The sequence below is a fragment of the Choloepus didactylus genome, chromosome 3, assembly GCF_015220235.1.
Source record: "Choloepus didactylus isolate mChoDid1 chromosome 3, mChoDid1.pri, whole genome shotgun sequence".
NCBI lineage: Eukaryota > Metazoa > Chordata > Mammalia > Pilosa > Megalonychidae > Choloepus > Choloepus didactylus.
Window position 1 is genome coordinate 9662594 of NC_051309.1, and position 18732 is coordinate 9681325.

Consider the following 18732-nt stretch of genomic DNA (forward strand, 5'->3'; position numbering starts at 1 on the left):
TGCCCTGCCCGGGAGGCATGGGTAGCCTCATCTCCAGGAAGCCTGCCCAGCGCTCAGGGCCAAGGGGGTGTCCCTACTGCGAGGCCGCTGAGCTCAGGACACCCTGCACCGTGTGGGTCCGCTGAGAGCCCTGTCCTGACAGAAGGGACCAGCAGCATCAGTGACCAAGGAGGACACCTTAAGAGGAAGCAGCACTGTGCCTACCCCGAGGCGTGAGACCCCAAGGGGCCGAGACCGACCAGGGCTGGAGGCTTAGCTCGGCCCCACTGGGGCTCCTCATGAGGCAGGCCCACCAGCACATGCCCAAACTCTTCCCTTCAGCAGGCGTGGCCCAGTCAGGCTGCCTGAAATCTAAAGGTCCCGTAGAGCACTGGACCCCTACACTCAGCGGGACCAGGTAACCCACTTAATGAGCCAGACAGCGAGCAGCACTTTCAGAGCCTCCCTCCTCCTCCTCCTGCTCCCTCCAACTCCACGCACACTATTTTTAGCCCTGGGCCTTGCTCTCTGCAGCAAATGCTTCCCTGTAACCTTTAACAAGCACGTCACCCTATTCAACTCACCCTATTCAACGGGCCAGTGGCTCTGGAACTGTGAACCCTGACCCCATCCTCACTTGGACCACATGTGGCCAACTCTCCCCTGGCTCCTCCACCACATCAGGGCACTTCGAGAAGAAACCATCGAGCTGGTCATTTATTCACATGGATTGTCCTCTGTAGCAGTTCCGGTGGCAGCCGTCCTCCCTGATGCTGCATTAGCACTGGAGGGGTGTTGATTTCTGTCTTGTTGAACACCCCCTACCCCCCCGCCCTGGGTCTGGGGTGAGGGCAGGCGGGAGGTAGCGAGCCTCCTAGCAGCTGCTCAGCATGGGAAGGGCATGCAAGCTGAGCCAACCAGGGCAGAGGCTTGGCAACCACCTTTTTCTTCTGAGAAGACAGTTCTCAGGGCACCCAGCTCTGGGTTAAGCACAATTTTAAAAGGACCCAGGCCAAATCTTGAGGCTTTAAATGAAGAGGCATTTTGCTGGCAAGCAAGACAGGGAAAAAAAAAAAATCACAGGGCTAAAATAAACCATGGGATCTAAATCAGAGCAAGTTTTACAGAAGGAGGCAGGATGGGTCCAAACACAAAAACCATTAAGTGCCTACTCCTTGCCAGACTCCTGGCTGAGCCCTCACAGGGAGCGAGGACCTTAAGCCAGCCCGCCCAGCACCCGTCGTCCTGGCCTGATGGCTAACAGAGCCTCCTCCCTAATCCGCACCCCAGTCTGGGTGATAAACAACACAGCGAGCCTGGGTAAGCACCCCAGAGCTGTACTAGGCATTTTACAGGCTCTGCTTCCCTGGATTCTCCCCAAACCCTACATGGTAGGCACCAGCAGGCCCAGTTTACAGGAGAGAAAATGAAGGCCCAGCAAGGCACATTATTCACCTAAGGCTGCAGAGCAGGGAGGTGGTGAGCCTGTCTTTCCCTCTCCGCAGTCCCACCATCTCCCAGACACATGTCCCTGCACAGTGGGGAGTGAGCGCAGTAGCAACAGCTGGGCCGTGGCTCTCTCGACAGACCAGGGTGAGTCCTGGCTAGCCCTTTCAGCAATTCTTTCCTATCTGCTGCTCTCCCAAGGTGCTGACAGGCCCCAGAGGAGCCTCGACGCTTGCTCCCCCCAACCTGTGCCTGAGACCAGGCTGGGCCTTAGCAAGGCGGCCCATGTCCATGTGGCTGCTGCGTGAGTGAATAAATGAATGGATGGATGGATGGGAGGTACAGGCTAAGCCCTCTGACTTGTAAGCCTCCCTTTCTCATCTGTAAATGGTAACGAGCTACACCTCAGAGAATTAAGTGCACGGAGCGTTCTACAATGTCAACAGCTTTCTACTGCCTCTTGCCAGGGCTCCTAGGGAGTGGCACAAAAAGCCCAGGCCGGAGGGAGCAAAGGCCTGGCCCGCAAGTAAAACATGAGCACTTGGCCCTGAGGCAGGCATTGTGCTATGCTGGGACAGGAGCAGCAGAGAAGATGACACAGAACAAAGCCTCCATTCAGAAGTGCACACGCCCCACACGGACCCAGTGTGTGAGGACAAAGGCCCCTGGCCAACGCTGCCAAGCAAGAGCATTTCTGCTGATCCGAGTTGGAATCGGCTGGAACATGCTGACTGGAAAGCATGCTGAGTGGCTCCTCCCAAGGCCAGTTCTGGAATGGGGCCTTCTGGTGCCTCGTAATTTCCTCAACTTGTCAGGTGAACTGAAACTAATTACATTAGTTCCCTGACCTGTGAACTGACCCGTCATCCTTCACCTCCTCCCTTCCCGCAACCCCTTGGCCAGCCAGCCAGGCTGGGCCCCTGTTCCGCCTTGGCCACACCCCTTGCGCGCAGGGCCTTGTGCTCCACAGGTACCTCCAGAGGCGATGTAGAATCCACTGGGCGCGTACTTGGCCACCACCACCTGATGGGCGTGCTCTGTGTAGATGTCAGCCAGGGCCGGGTTCTGCAGGGAGGAGACCCCAGAGTGAGCACAAGTGGGTAGAAGCAGCCAGACTGCTGTCATCTCTCCAAATTAACAGATTGGAAGAAAAAACTGGTGCACACACACACAAACACTTAACTCAAAAATCCTAGAAGTACACATCTACCTGCCTACACACCTAAGGCCTGCCTACCTATCTACAGGTGACAGAATTTCTGAGAATTTTAACCTTTTTTCTTTTTGTCTAGGATTACAGAATTTGAGGCAATTTTCTTTCCTTTGTCTGCTTTTCTGTACTCTCTACAGTACAGAATATATATATTTCAGAAACATATATATATAAAACCAAAGTTCCATTTAAAAAACTAAAATCAAATCAGTGATTCTAATTTTCTCCTATTTGTGGGAACACGGCAGTTGAAGCTGCATTTACTAGCTGGCTCTGTCCTCCGACTCTCCCAAAGCTCTCGGTCATAGCCAGGAACAAGAGGGTTCTGGCCCTGGCTGACAGCCAACATGACCTGGGAGCTCTGGACTTTACGCGTACAGGCCAGCGTGGGCACAGCCATGGGAGCCTATCTTTGTCAAAACACTTTGGTTTAGAACGAAATGCCCATGCCCTTTCAGCAGCACACATCAGAGCTGTGCTCTGTGTAGAGCTGGACTTTGCAGGAATAACAGGGCCAATCTGGTGACTTAGGAGAATCTCTTCACTACCCACAATGAGGGCAATTTTCCTAAACAGCTTTACTGAGATATAATTCACATTCCACAGAATCACCCATTTAAAGTGTATAATTTAATGTTTTTTAGTGTATTCACAGAGCTTTACAAGTGAATTTTAGAACATTTTCCTCACCTTAGAAGGAATCTACATCCCCTTAAGCTATCACCTCCCTCCCCCACTCCCGGACAACCACTAATATACTCCCCGGCCTGGACATTTCATACGAATGGAATCATGTAACACGTGTCTTCTGTGTCTGACATCTTCCACTTCGCATAATGTTTTCAAGCTTCATCCCTGATGCAGCATGTATCAGCACTTCATCCTTTTTGTGTCTGAATAATACCACTGACATTTAATTTATGTCAGTTGACAGACATGTGGACTGTTTCCATCTTCTGGCTACTATGAATAGTTGTGAACAAGTCTTTTGTGGAGGTAGGTTTTCACTTCTCTTGGGTACATAAACAAGAAAAGTGTAATCAAGGGGTCATACAGTAATTCTATGTTTAATCATTTGAGGAACCGCCAGACTGTTTTCCAAAAGGGCTGCACCATTTTATATTTGCAAGCACTAAGGTTTTAACATACAATTTACTAAAAGTAGCTCACCACCCCCGCCCCCATACGCAGTCAAAAGGCACCAGCAAAAGTAAAGCACACACACGCTGAGAGACTCTTCAATTTTCAATCCACAGTCAAGCTTGCTTTCAGAAGAAAATAAAGACGCCAACATCCAATCCCCAGTACCTGCTGTCAGCTTTCTATCAACCAAGCGCTCTCTGAAAAAGCGGCAGCTTCCCCCAGACCCGAGGCTGAGGACACATAAGAAGTCCGTGAGGCTGCCCAGCTTTCCAGAAATAGCTGCTGCAGACCTGGCCTGACCCTCAACTCCCCCATCTCCAAACCACTCTACTCTGCTCCTGCCCTCCTGGATCGACCCTTCCCCCTTCCCCCCCGACAAGAAAACATGGGGACTTACCCTGTTCTCAGCCTCCAGGCCAAGGGGCTCCCCGCCCCGTCAGACTGAGATGGGAGAAGCACACCCTAAATTCTAGCCCAGTCACCTGCAGCCACCTTTAGCCCCAGGTGTCCGCCGACGCTGGTCCTTGGCCAGCAGCTCCTCTCCCTGCTTGCTGAGCCCCACCTACCAGCCAGGCCCAATCTGGCCCCTAGCATGGTCCCCATAATCTCTCTTCTGGGCTTGCCAAACACTTAACATGTTCCAAAGGCATTAAAATACACCTTACAGTTGATCACACTCCTGCCCATCTTCTCCAACTCTTCTGTGACCTGCCTGAAGTGCCATTTATCTCATCACAGCACTTAGCAAATAACATTTTTGAAAAATGTTTACATAGTCCTTCTCTTCTCCTTAAGACTTAACACTTAGCATTATCACGGGCATGTTGTAGGCACTAGATATATGTGTTTCATAAATTAACTCATTTCTGAATGTTTGCCAATGAAATCGGAAAACTAGTATTCAAAGAAAATATTATAAATAGCAAATAACCACTGAAAAGATGCTCAATATCATTAATCTTCTGGGAAATGCAAATCAAAACTACAATGAGAAATCACTCACTACATACCCAGGAGAATGGCTAAAATTAAAACTGATACCACCAAGTGCTGCCACGAGTTGGGGCACAAATGGAACACTCATGTACTATTGCTAGTGGGAATGCAAAATGGTACAACAACTTCAGGAAATACTATGGCAGGTCACTTAAAGGCTAAGCACACACTCTGCCAACGAACCAGCAATCCCACCCTAGGTATTTATTTACCCGAGAGAGATAAAAGCACATGTCCACAAAAAGATGTGCATGAAATTCACAGCAGCCCTATTCATAATAGCCCCAAACTGGAAACAACCCAAATGTCCACTAACAGGTGACTGCAGAAACAAAGTGTGGTGTGTCCCTTCACTGGTGAGCACCCTGCAATGAAGAGAAGTGAACGGCACTCAGCGACATGAACAAATCTCACAGCATCAGGCTAAGTGAAGAAACCAGGCACAGAACTACACACTCTGATTCCTCTAAGATAAATTCTAGAAAAGGCAAACCTGAAGCAACAGAAAGCAGGTCGGCAGGGGCTGGGGGTGGTGGGGGGCAGTCTGACTACAAGGGGTTAAGTCGACTGATAGATACGTTCTATACTATGATTGTGCTTGGTGGTACGGGGATAGATTTATCAAAACTCAAGTTGTACACTTAAAATTGATTTTTACTGTATGCACACCACACCATAATAAAACCAACTTTAGAACAGAGTAGCTGGCATCTAGTAAATGTCTGCCTAATCTGCCCCTCTCCTGCGGAGGTTAGATCTTCATATTCTAACACTCTTACATCGATGAGGTCCCTCAGAGAACTGGCAAAAGCAGCCTGGTAGAAAGGCCAGCCCCATGCAGTTAACTCTCCAGGTGTCGAGTCCACAGCTGGCCGCAGGCTCTCACACGTGCACAGCTGTGCAACCCACTGTCCTGAGGAGGAAAGCCATCCCCAGGGCCATGATGTACGGACTGCCCTTAAAGGGGAGACTTTCCAAGGGCCCTGGGGTAGGGACAGAAGATGACTATCAGGGGGATGGGAGGAGCAGCCACCCCTAAAAATTCCTTCCCCAAATGGTCGGGGCCTCTGCAGCTGAAGGGGGCCTAAAAACTTCAACAGTCATTCCTGGCCAGCTGAGCACCAGAATCCAGCCCTGGGTGAATCACCAGCTCTTGCTTGTATTCTAAACACAACTCGGTGGGCTGGGGGGTGGGGGTGATACTCCAAACTGCACATGACTCACATCTGAGTAGGCAGCAGCCTCCTCCCCCACTACTCATCACTCAGAGGGAAGCAGTTACTAGAGCCAGGAGCCATCCTGCTCCAGGTGTCACGCTGCATGGACCCACAGGGCACAGACATGCCACCACATGCCCCCGGGTGCTGCACACATTCTAGGACTCGGGCCCAACACCGCCCAGCTCCCTCTCTCCTGCTGGCCTTGGGGGTCGGGGGTGAAGTGGTATACTTACGGAAGTCCTGGGGGAAATGAGCCAGGGGGCCACGATGGGTAGTCCTGCAGTGAGCATGAGGAAGCTGGGGTGCTGGCGGCTTTGAGGCCTGCCCTCCAGCCAAGCAAGTGGTCAGAAGGGGAAGGTGTGAGGGGGGACCTGGGCTACCTACAACCTCCCATCCTCCCACCATAACATGCTCCTGTCCCCTGGCCCTCCACCCCCCAGGATGTGCTCTCTGTCCTGCCCAGTCTTCCTTCTCACTAAGCTCTCAAATCTACCTCTTCTTTCTACCCCTGGCCAGATCCCACGTCCCCTTTAGAAGCTGCATGACTGAGTTCCCACCCCACTTCTTCCACCCAACACACTCCAGGACACCCAGAGGCTTCAGCCTCATTCAACCCCGACGTCCAGTGCCTCCCCACTATGGGAGCAGCTAAAGCCAGGACCAGAAGGCCCTCTACCCAGCTCCAGCCCCAGGCTAGAGGATTCTGCCCTCTCCCCACACCTCACAGAAGTTCCTGGTGGTCCCAGCAGCTGGGCCTCAGGGCCCAGGACGCAGTGCCTGTGAGTGCCACAGCCTCAGCTGAATGAGGGGCAGGGCAAGGAGCTGGATGGGCCCCGGGAGAACACCCTAGAATTCTGTTTGACTTGGCCTTTGGCTTCTGAAGGAGGTCAGGGAGCTTCACAGGAAGTGAGAAAGACGCCAGCGCCAAGGAATCACAGACAGAATGACATGACTCGGGATCCACAGCCGGCCGTGCCCGCCAGGCCCGGGTTTGCAGTGAGAGCCCTGGTCTAGCAGGGCCCCAACTTTATGGATAAGCTTTGGATCAACCCTTAGGCCCGTTCTAGCTGTCTCCCACCTCTGGGCTGAGGCTTCCTCCCCAGCAGTAAGGACTATTGTTTCCAGGAATCCTGTCAACTAAGAAACTTATACAATAGTCCCTCACAGTTGCTGACCTGCTTTGAGAGTCACTACCATATGTTACGCAAACAAGCTAAGTTCCAGGCACTACCTAAACTGACCACCCCTGAAGTGCCCCAAAGCTCTTTTCCAGTCATTACATCATTTCGGTGAGGTTCAGTGACTTGTTGGGGGCTGCAGGCCTTGCGTATCTTAAATCCAAGTCTTCAGGCTCTAAACCCTGTCCTTCCTCCACTAACCCTCCCCCTGCACCCCATGAAACCCAATGACAGGAGAGGCTCTTCCAGCAGAGCACTGTTTTACCTCAGCTCCTGGCCCACGATGAATACCAGTGCACAGCAGAAGGCCCAGGAGTCCACGCCAACTAAGACGCATATAGCCAGTGTTGCAGAGCCCTGCAGAAGGGGCTCTTCTTTATTTGCTGCTGATGGCCCCCTGGAGCCTGCAGAGAACGTCTTGGGCTTTTTCCAAAGTCTGCCTCAGCAAAGAGAGCAGGACCTTCCAGGAGGAGCTAAATTTCAGAGCACTGGCCAAGTAACTCCTAGCTCCTGAAAGCAGCAGAGGCTGAAACCAGTTACTGCCGTGGCTGGACCTATGCATTAAACATTATTTGCAAGGGCCCTTCAGTTCCTTGGTGACTAGGGCCGAACCCAAGTTAATACAAAGCAACCCAGCTCCAAGAAAGCAGCACAAAAGCCTCTGTACTTCCAGGCCAGCTTGGATCCAGAGGCCAAGGACCTACCCACTTCCTCAAAAAGCAGACAGAATGCAAAACAGATTTCATTCATTCCTCTGAAGGACTGCCAAGCATCTCCTCTGTGCTGGGCCCTGGGGCTCCAGCAAGTGAGCAAACCAGACTGGCCATCATGATTTCCGCAGCCAAACCCAGGAATTAGATGCGCTGGTTAACCTAGCAGGGACACCCGCGAGCACAGCCCTGCTCAAACACCTTCAATGGCTCCCTCTCACCCACAGCATCACCCCAAATTCACAACCTTCCATGCTCCAGCCCCAACCTAATGATCCAAACTCTCCTTCCCATTAGCCCCTTGTACCTGACATTTTCTCCTTTACCTGCTTCCATCTGGTATATCTTCCCTCCTTCCTATTCCCCAAAAGACCTCATGACCTTCTAAGGTCCAGGCAAAAGCAACCACCCCCGAGGAGCCGTCCCTGATGCTCCAACCTGGAAATGACCTCTGGACCCTGAGCCCCACACCACCTTCTCCCTAACCTCCTACCCTCTACACTCATCACGTTCTACCTTACACTTCATGCTCATACCCCTCCTACCTTCTGCACCCAAGTGGACCCCAGGGATACAGGGCCCATGTCTGATTCACCTCGGCAGCCAAGAGACCAAGCCTCCTGGGCACAGCTGGGTCCTGGTGGCTGCTGATCAAGAACTCATCACCTGCTGCTGACTATTCACCTGGACAGGTGCGGGGTGGCACCTTCAGTGTAGCCTCACAGCATGCCCTAAGAAATGTGGCCTTTAACCCCATTTTATGAAGAACAAGGCAGAGACACTGAGTGATGTTCCCAAGGCCACGCAGCTGGTCACTGGTGGGGCCAGGACTTGAACTCAGACCAAGGCCTTATTCCTCTCTGGTCTTTCTTCTCGTATCTAAAGCTGGTACTGGAGTTAGCCAGATTCTCTTGCTGGGGGAATAAGTTTGAATGGCTCTGCCCTGCCCACCTTGCCCTCCCTGACACCAGCTCAGCCCGCACACCCTTACACACCCTCCTGAGGAAGCAGATGGAGCCCCAGAAGTACAGAGGCCGGATAAGACCTTACTGAATCAAGAGGGTGGACCTGGGGGTGGCTGCCAGGGTCCAAATCCCAGTGGCTCCCTGAGCTTGTGTCCTCACCTGTACAAGGCTGTGAGGATGGACACGTCAGGGGCAGCGTCACAGGTGTGCCTGTTGGATCCAGGCAATCTCCTCAGGACATTTGTGAATTCACTCAGGTAAATCGCAGAGGACCCCAAATATTACTCTCCCCTTTTCACAGACATGGAAACTGAAGAGAACGAGGCACTACTGCCCTGCACTCGAGATGCCCGATAAATGCCAGCTCCGATTCCAGAGAATGGGCTACATGCTGAACTGCCTAAGCCAGTGCTCCTAGGAGAAGGCCTGAAGGTGGGGTGGGAGTTGGGTTTGGGGTACATAAGTTGGGATGTCTATGGCTATCTATGGAAGGCAACTGGCTTTTTTTCAGGTCAGACCCTGGAGACCAGTTAGGGTTTGTGGGCAGGAGCTGAAAGCAAGCAGACCAAAGCAGGCGCAGGTCTTTCCCCTTTAGGCGCCCTAGAGGAAAGGGGTGCATGAGGGCAGGCAATGCACTCCTCACCCAAAGCCAGGAGATGACGCAGCAGAGGCTCTGGAAAAGAAGTTGACACACTGAGGCCCCAAATAAGGCGGAGGCCGTGTTCCGAAGGTCAGGACTGAGCAGGGGTTGGGACAAGCAGCTGGGACCACCCCAGGGCCGGGCCCTGCTTCCAACCCTCAACTGGAGACAGCTCACTATCCCTTGTCACCTCCACCACCAGGCTAAGAAATGTACCAGACTACCCAAAAGCACCTTGCAGGAACTCACGACAGTGCTGGGAGGGAGTCACTTTTTCCAACTCTCATGCACATGCTGCTCCCCCTTGTCTACTTTCCCCATCTCTGTCCCATTCTTCTGTCTGATGAACCCTTAACTCATCCTCCAAGACCCAATGCAAATGTGCCCTTTCTTCAGAAGCCTCCCTAATGGATCTGTGGCACAAATGATTCTTCTCTCATTTCCAAACTTTCAGGACATTCTTTTAAAGTGCTTAGCCTGGCACATTAAAACGGTATTTACCAGGGTTTCTCAACCTTGGCACATTTTACATTTTAGGCCAGGTATTTGTTTGTTTGTTGTATGGCAGTCCTACACATCATACTGAAGGATATCTGGCAGCATCCCTGGCCTTTACCCACTTGATACCAGTAGCATATCCCACCACTAGTGACCACCAGTCTCCTGATTTCTGAAAGGAACTCAGACCACAGGATCCCAAGTTCTCCCGGCTCTGGTACCTGCCCATTCAAGGACCCATGGCCCTCATGCACGCCACCTGATCATTTTCAGGCAGGTTTTAATCAAGCATACCACTTCCTTTTGCTGCCCAATGACTCATTTGACCCACACCCAAGACAGTGAGCTGCTTGTGGGCAGGGCCCTGTATCCTATGTTCCTGAGGGCCTTGGATAGGCCAGGACACACAGCAGGGACTCAGCAGGAGCACTTGATGAACAGAAGGAACGAGGCCCATCCTTCTTGAGCCAAATGCCCCCATCTGCAGTGGCTGTGTAAGTGGTCCTACTGAACACATGCAGTAGTTCGAACCCCACGGAACTCACAGGGCGAGCTCAACATTCCCCGAACAAGTCTATGCCCCATTCAAGGAGACGAGCCCACTGCCGACATGCTTGGAAGCTCAGCGTGTCAAATTACTATGAATGTTTCACTTCCTGAAATTTAATTTTATATACATAATTTTTTCAGCTATATGTATTTTAGTTCTGGAATCTAGGTATTGAGTACTTTAAAAAGCAGGCCCCAAACTTAGTAGTGTACCATATCTGCTGGCTGCTTTTGGCAGCATGTGTGAGGCTGCTGCCGGGAAGCTCATTTGCAAAAAGCTGTTTTTCACAGGCAGGTGATCCCCGGCAGTTTTGCATCCTGAAGAGGTTCATTCATAGCTGCTGTGTGTAACCCTGCCCTGCATCTGCATGGAGGGCACAGCATGGAGAGGAGATGCAGGCCTTGAGGCAACACCTAGCCCACAGGATGACTCAACCTGGAAGGAACCACCCCAGATGCTGTGCCTGCAGGAATCACTCCTTAAAACCCCTGGACACGCAAATTACTCCTCAGTGGTAACACCTCTCCAGCATGGTATACATGCCATTGACGCTAATTTTATTTCTGCAGCTCTCTCCCTCATGAATATTCTAGACGGCCACCATCACCTCATGCTTTTAGCTCTGTGGAGGACAATCTCCTTTTCAAGGTGTGGCAAGAGGATGTGTTGAAAGAAAATATACAAAAAACATTATTTCCTACAAGCTAAAGAAGTGACATTAGGTTGGGTTCGCAAAATAACTTTTAAACCCAACACAATGAATGACAGAGGAAGCTCCCACAGATTAGTTAGCAAGGATACTCCCCTCTTTAGTTACAAGACAGATTCCAAGAAATGAAGGTCCAGCCATCTAAACTGGGCCCTTCTCTTATGCCCATGCAATACCACCTTCCATGGCTACCTAGCATCTCTGACACAGCTGGGCTTTCAAGGCCTTTCAATCAACAAATAACTTATTAAGCACCCATTATATGCCAGGCAGCCTTCTAGGCATGAAATGAACCAGAAAAAAACCCTGCTTTCATGGAGCTTAGTCTAGTTAGGGCAGGCAGATACGTGTATCTACTTGTAGGGGAGGAAGGCTGCTTGCTAAGTTGCCTTTATTGCCGGCAGAGAGGGAGAGGTGGGTAGGAACAGGAGTGCTACTTTAGGAGAAGCCCCTCTGAGAAGGTGACCTCTAAGCAGAACCCTAAGAGAAGACAGGGAGCAGGCCTCGCAGCCATCTGGGAGAAGAGCATCCGGACAGAGGCAATAGCAGGTACCAAGACAGACTGACGTGCAGCACATTCAGATGTGAGGTGAGTGTGGCTGGAGCCAAGTTCAGAGGTGGGACTCCCATCAGCCATGGTAAGGACTCTGGCCTTTATACTACCAGACTGGAAAGCCCTGGAGAATGAAAAGCAGAGGAGCAATGCAATCCGATGTATTTTAGCATAACTGTCACTGCTGCATTAAGAACAGAACATGGATGCACAAGGGTGGGAGAAGGGAAACCAATCCAGGCAGAAGACTGTAGCTTGGATGGGGTGGATAAGTGGTGGTGAGAATGTATCAGATTCTGAAGATCCTTTGAAGGCAGGGTCAACAGGATTTGCAGAATACTTGGATGTGTAATGGGAGAGAGGGAGGGAGAGAGCGAGCCAAGTAAGATTCTAAAAGTGTGGACCTGAGCAGCTGGAGGAATAGCTATGCCCTTCCGGGGGAGGGTTACTTGGGAAATCCGGGGTTTGGATTGAGGCATCTTGAGTTTTAGATCCCAATTAGACATCTGTTAGGCTCGCCGTGATCTGAGCCTGTATTCCAACAAGACTGTCTTCCTATATTCTGAATATTCATGAGAATGTTTAAGTCTCAGCTTTTCCCAGGCATACATTCCCCTAATAAAAATCTTACCCTCCTTTATTTGCGCACCAATGGTCCATTAATCAAACTAAGGAGAGCATAAGTGCCTGACCTGCATCTGGTTAGCATCCACTGCTGTTCTGGCACTGCAGAAATTTAAAATAGGTGGGGAAGGGAAGTAGATGCAACCTCATGAGAGAATGGTAAACCCAGGATATAGAGAAGAATAAAGACCTCAGAAATGAGAGAGCAAAGGGTTCTGCCAGTCAGGGAATCCCTCTTGCCAAGGGGGTACTGCCCGGGTCTGTGAAGAGCTCCTCCACCAGGAGCAGCTCCAGCTGTTGGCGTCCTTCCCCGTGATGAAACTGAAGCCTCTTCAGAGTAATGCCCCAGTGCTTCAGCTGAAGAACCTTCCCCAATGTGTGAATGTCTGGTCACTTCCCAACTCCCTTCCCTCCCTTCGGTCACTACAATGACAACAAGATCTTGTTTTATTTTAAAGCTTCCTGCGTATGCCTCATCAGAGGCAAAACCAATGATTCCACTGCTCTGCATTCCTGAAAATTAGTGCATTTCAAATGCTAAACTATGTGAGTACTTACTTAGGCCAATCTCAATTTTTGCTTTGTTTTGTTTTCCCCCCAAATCTCAGGATCTCACTCCAGAAATCTCTGGATTACAATGGAAGTCCTTGGCGGATTTCCCCTAGTTCTGAATAACGTTGGATCAGTTTCCTAGAATCCCTGGGACTAGCAGTGTAGCTGGTAGCACATTCACACCCGCCCCCTTATCTGAAGTGCCCAGCAATCCTGGGCAGGGCAGAAACAGCCAAATGGAATTGTCTTCCAGCAGAGTTACAAGAGCAACTGGCTGGCTTAACCTGAAAAACGGGGACAGAGCCAGCAGCACTGCAGGCCAGAAGGAGGCCTCTTCTTTTACAGATAAGGAAACTGAGGCCCACTGCCCTTCATTCCCTCTATCAGCTGTGTGTTCCCGAAGGCCAGGTGTGTCTGATGAGCAGCAATCCCAACCCACTGCAGACATGAATTTTAGTTAACACCCTTGTGAGCTTCACTGAATCAAAACCATCCGAGTCAGCACCATGTGTAAGGCCCAACACCAAGCAGTGCTGCAAAAACAGCCCCAAATGGCCGTGCTAGCACCTCCAGCTTCCATCCATCCATTCCATCACCCAGGCTGGGGAAGGGTTAAGGATGTGCTTCTGGATGGAAGGGGAGAGGAAAATGATAAGCAGCTTTGGTCTTTTTGATAACTACAAACATGAATTTGCAAGGATCCCCCAAGGAGATGATTCGAGAAACATTTTCTGCCCGGGTACAGGAGGCCTGCAGAGAAAGAATTCAAGGGAATAAACTGGTTCCTGTTTTTGCACTGGGGCTCAAATCAGTAGGGGACAGAGTAGGATGGAGTCCAGAATTCGGGGTTAGTCCCAGCACTGCTTAACTGGTCATGGTTAAGTATAACTACCATGAAGTGCTCAGTGTGTGCCAGGCACTGGCTGGACTTGAGGGACACATCATCTCGGGTGTCGGCCCAGGCAGCCATGGGAAGTGGGTGCGACTCTCATCTCCATTTTACAAATGAGGAAACCGGCTCACAGAGGCCCAGCTCACCTCAAATCCAGGGCTATTATTCACAACGCCTGAACTAACCTGAGCCTCAGCTCCCCCATGAAGAAAATGAATTAGGGCTGGATGAACCGGAATCAGGGGTGTGTGAGGTCCCCAGGCTGAAGGGGCGTGGCGCTTTCCCCCCTCCAGCCACAGGGCAGGAGATGGGGGGTAGGGTGGGGTGGGGTAGGGGGAGGCGAACTCACCCACCCGGAAGGGCAAGGGGCAGGAAGGGAACCCAGCCTGGGTGGAGATCGGGGTGGGAGAGACTCACATCGATGTTCCTCAGGATGACGCACTTTCCATTGGTGTAAAGAAAATTGTTGCCCTTCGGATCCCCGCCGATGATCTTGGAGACGCCCCTCTCCACCTGGGGGAGGCTGGCGAACACCTTCTCTGCAGAGATACAAATGCAGCAAGGCGTTTTAGGGGATAGCCCCTGCTCTCCGCACCGCTGAGGATGGAAAGAAGGAAAAGGAGGGAAGGGGGGACCTCGACCGGTCTCAGCCGGTCACCTGTTGCCTCCACCGAGGGGCGGCCGCCACTTTTAAGGAGCGCAGCGGCGGGCGCGACTTCCTGGTCGGCGCTCGCGACCCAGCCCTTTGGTACTGCGGCTCCACCGGAGCCGGCCCGCTGGCCTCCGCCCGCTCCTTCCGCGCCCGAGGACCGTGCAGGCCGCCCACCGCCGAGCGGGACCCGGGCGGCAGTGCGGGGCGCCCAGGCCGTGGGACGCCGCGCCGCCGGGTACTTACTGATCTCGTACGGCATCCTCGCCCACTTGTTACCGCGCCGCGCTCGCCGAGAGCCTCCGGGACCAGCCCGCGCTGCAAATGAGACGAGGCGAAGGCCGCGCGCGGGGACTGGGACGGGGTTGGGACCGGAAGGCGGCGCCGGGCGTGCCGGGCGGGTCGGGGGCGGTCGCCGGGGCTCCGAGACCGGCTCGCGCCCTGCCCTGCGCGCTGCCGCTGGGGACGCACGGAACCCGGAAGCGCGGCTCCGCGCGCGGCTCGCCCCCAGCTTTGACCATATATAGTCAAGCGCTCGGCTCGGTGGCCCGGGCCCCGGCGAGCCTGCGCGGACCTGGCCGCGCCCCTCCCCCCATCCGGGCTCCGCCCCGGAAGTGATGTCAGCGCGCGTCTCTCAGCCCCTTGAAAAGGAGGCGCGGGCAGTGGGCCGTGGGCAGTGTTGGGAATCTCTCAAGAGCGGGAAGGTGGTTGGTGGGAGGGTAGGCGTTTGGGGAGGGTGGGCGAGTCTTTTGAGGATCCTTTCGTGGGGGGTTGCCTAGCAGGGACTGCAACTCCCCGTGTTCCCAGCCTTTGCCCTTGGTTAGGGTGAGTCGGCGCCGTGGTGTTTGCAGGCGCCGTGGAGCGCCGGCTCGGGTTTTGCAAACACCAGAGGGTTGCGTTTTTGTTTTTGCTTTCTTTTCATGAAAGCGTGGCTTAAAAAGGGAGTTGCCCTTAGTTGCTGATAGTAAGGACTTTAGGGTTATTCCTTGGTAGGCCTGAGTTCGCTCTCTCCAAAAACTTTTTTAGAAAGCTAAGAAGCCAAGAAGAGCAAAAGTGATGAAAGGTTCTGAGAAAACCAGTACTTATCTCCTAATTAGGGAAAAAAAGAGGAAAGGAACTCGGGTGCAGATAGCTTGAGGCTCACCTTTTGGTTGGGTAGGTACTATCTTTCCTTCAGGGTGCATAGGAGGGTAAAGGAGAGAATATGTGAAACACCTGTGGGTGCTTCAAACGTTCTGAAATCAAGCTAGAAAACCTTGAGAGTGATCCTTGATTCTTTTCTGTCTAATCGGGTGGGAAATCCTGCTGGTTGAACCTTCATAGTGTAACCCAGGTTAATCATTTCTTACCACCTCTGCTATACTCCCCATCTCAGCCCTTAACTTGCCTCACCTGGTTTATCGTACTTGTCTCCTACCTGGCCTTCACTTAGTCTGCTCTACTAATGCTTTTAATCTAAAATCTAATTTTTCAGCTGATGTTTTACAGTGGCTCCAAATCTCATAGTGTAAAAGCTGAAGTTCTTGAGATGATCTACCCAGCCATACTAGGTGATAAGTCTGAGTTACTTCTGACTCCATCTACTATGACCTCATCTATACTCTCTTACTTGCTTATTTTGCACCAGCTCAATGGCCATCTTGGAGCAACCTTTGACATCTCTTCTCTATCTGGACTAATTTCCCCAGTTGCCTACCTGGCTGACTCTTAAGTCCTTCAAATGACCTTTGTTGCTCATACATCCCCTTAATGAATGCTACCCACCCTGACCAGCTTATTTGAAATGGCAGCTTTTCCACCTGTGTAAGTACATACCTGCTCCTCTTCTTTCCCCTGTGACTTATTGGTAGTCTGGAGTGTAAGCCTAGAAAGGAGGTAGCAGGTTCTGAAACGGATGGGCACCTGCTCCCCACCCATGATCCCTAATCAAGGAATAGTGAATGTGAAGATGGTTTTGGAACTTACAGGCTGCTAGAAATGTTAAGACTTTGTAAGAAATCCTGAGACTTCTAATGCAGACACACAAAACATAAGCCATTTATAAGTGGGGCTGTTTCTGCACATTGAGCATCCAGGATTTTGTTTAATTAGGATGCCTGCTTAATGGGGTTAACAAGTGCTACACAGATTCCAAAAGGAGCCGAGAGGTCACTCTGGTGGGCACTCTTATGCACAATTTAGACAACCCTTTTTAGGTTCTAAAGAATTGGGGTAGCTGGTGGTGGATACCTGAAACTATTAACTACAACCCAGAACCCATGAATCTCGAAGACAGTTGTATAAAAATGTAGCTTATGAGGGGTGACAATGGGATTGGGAAAGCCAGAAGGACCACACTCCACTTTGTCTAGTTTATGGATGGATGAGCAGAAAAATAGGGGAAGGAAACAAACAGACAAAGGTACCCAGTGTTTTTTTTTACTTCAATTGCTCTTTTTCACTCTAATTATTCTTATTTTTGTGTGTGTGCTAATGGTGTCAGGGATTGATTTAGGTGATGAATGTACAGCTATGTAATGGTACTGTGAACAATCGAATGTACGATTTGTTTTGTATGACTGCGTGGTATGTGAATATATCTCAATAAAATGAAGCTAAAAAAAAAAAAGAACAAGTGCTACAACTAAGTTCTCCCCTACTGTGTTTATGTAATAGGACTTGTTACTGGCAGAAAACCCGGTCCCAGGTAGTCAGGCCCACCTGATCCCGCATCAAACAAACAAGTCTCTTTGGTGAGAAGGTGAGTTTATTAAAGATACATTAGCAAGGAACTGGAGGAAAAAAAAAACAACCTTTCAAGCCCACTTCAAACTGAGAATTGGTTGCTCTTTTATAACCCCAAACAAAAAATGGCCAGAAGCTTGAAGGAAGCAGAAAGGAAAAAACAGGAGAAAGCTGTTCTGTCAGCATCCCCTTGTTATCTTGGAAGTCCTGAAATGCTCCCCTCATTCAGGTTTGTTTTTTCTAAAAGCCAGTTCTTTATCAAACCATATGGTTTCCTCCTGTGGGCAATGCTGGGAAGGTTCCTAGGAGCAGAGAGCAAGTTTTTTTTGTTGAGATTAGAACACGTTATTTTAACAGGGGCTTTTCATGGTCAGAATAAGTCAAGGCTGCTTGAATGATGTGATCTTAACAGTTTTTTTCCTTCTATTGGCTATTGAAGACTATACTAAGCATTTTCCAGCTAAATTATTTTCTACTTATGCAGAAGTAAAGTTAAGATGCCAGCTTTTCAAGCTCTCGCAAGCTGGTAACTTTATGCATATGTCTAAAACCCTGAGTTAAAACCATTAAAACTGTGAAGCAAACTGAAGTGAAAAATTCCCAAACCACTGGCAGGATGCTGGGTTCTATGGCTTATTTTTAAATTAAAAAGGAAGTTACATTTTACTCTGGAGACTTGAGAAGGAAGTTGGGATTGGGTGGGAGAAGGCAACTGTTTGCTATAAAAATTGTCTGAAACCAGGGTGACTTGGCAGAAAGTTACAGCTTTGCAATGCCCCCCCGCACCCCCACCCCGCCCATCTGAATTGCTCAGAATCCTGCTAGTGTGGTGTCCCTGTGAGCTCCCAAGCTGTGCTTACTAGTGACAGTGTTGCAGACGAAGTCCTGAGCCAGACAGGAAACCTTCAAGAGAAACCAGCCAGGCCTCCTCTCTGGAAAAATAAAGGATTCTGAGGAGGGGCTCATGGCATAGGAAATGCCAAATGGGAATAACAGTGGGATGCTAGGTCTGTGTACACTGTCAAATGGCGGCAGAGCCAGTGTGGCAAGCTTTTGATCATTATCAGTGGGGCTCTCTGTGACCCGCCCTCAGGTCTGCAGGTGAAGGCAATGCATTTCTACAACTCACGGGGTTCTTTTGTGCAATAAGAAATAAAGATGGTTGTGGAGTAGACTAAGTGGCACAGAGCCTTCTCAGTTCTATGCTAGAGATGAGTGAAGCAGCGCAGGTCCCCAGAAACGAGGGTTTTTGCCTCCAGGCATTTCATGCTTACCCTGACCTTAGAAGGAATGTCGCTAGATATTGGAGGGTAGTTGCCTATGGGGTGACAAAAAAAAAAAAAACAACAAAAAACCTACCTTTTAATTGACTAGGATATTCCCTGAACAATGTGTTAAAAATAGCCTTAAACGACACCAGTGATATTGAATTTTCTTATAAGTACATCTACTCTGTACAGCCTCAAATGGGAAAGAGTCGAATTGAAAACT

At 50.7% G+C, this 18732-nt stretch overlaps 1 protein-coding gene across 1 annotated transcript in view; it reads right to left on the reverse strand.

Annotated features, from left to right (window-relative positions):
* The window catches only part of WDR1 (WD repeat domain 1), a 43683-nt gene extending 28702 nt beyond the window's left edge, over window positions 1-14981 (reverse strand). Inside the window, exons 1-3 of the mRNA XM_037829398.1 lie at window positions 14764-14981; window positions 14286-14407; window positions 2400-2490 (exon numbers count right to left, since the gene is read on the reverse strand). Of these exons, the coding sequence (XP_037685326.1) occupies window positions 2400-2490; window positions 14286-14407; window positions 14764-14779 (229 nt within the window). The 5' untranslated portion in view covers window positions 14780-14981. The remainder of the gene's footprint in view (window positions 1-2399; window positions 2491-14285; window positions 14408-14763) is intronic.
* Between the last annotated feature and the right edge of the window lie 3751 nt (window positions 14982-18732).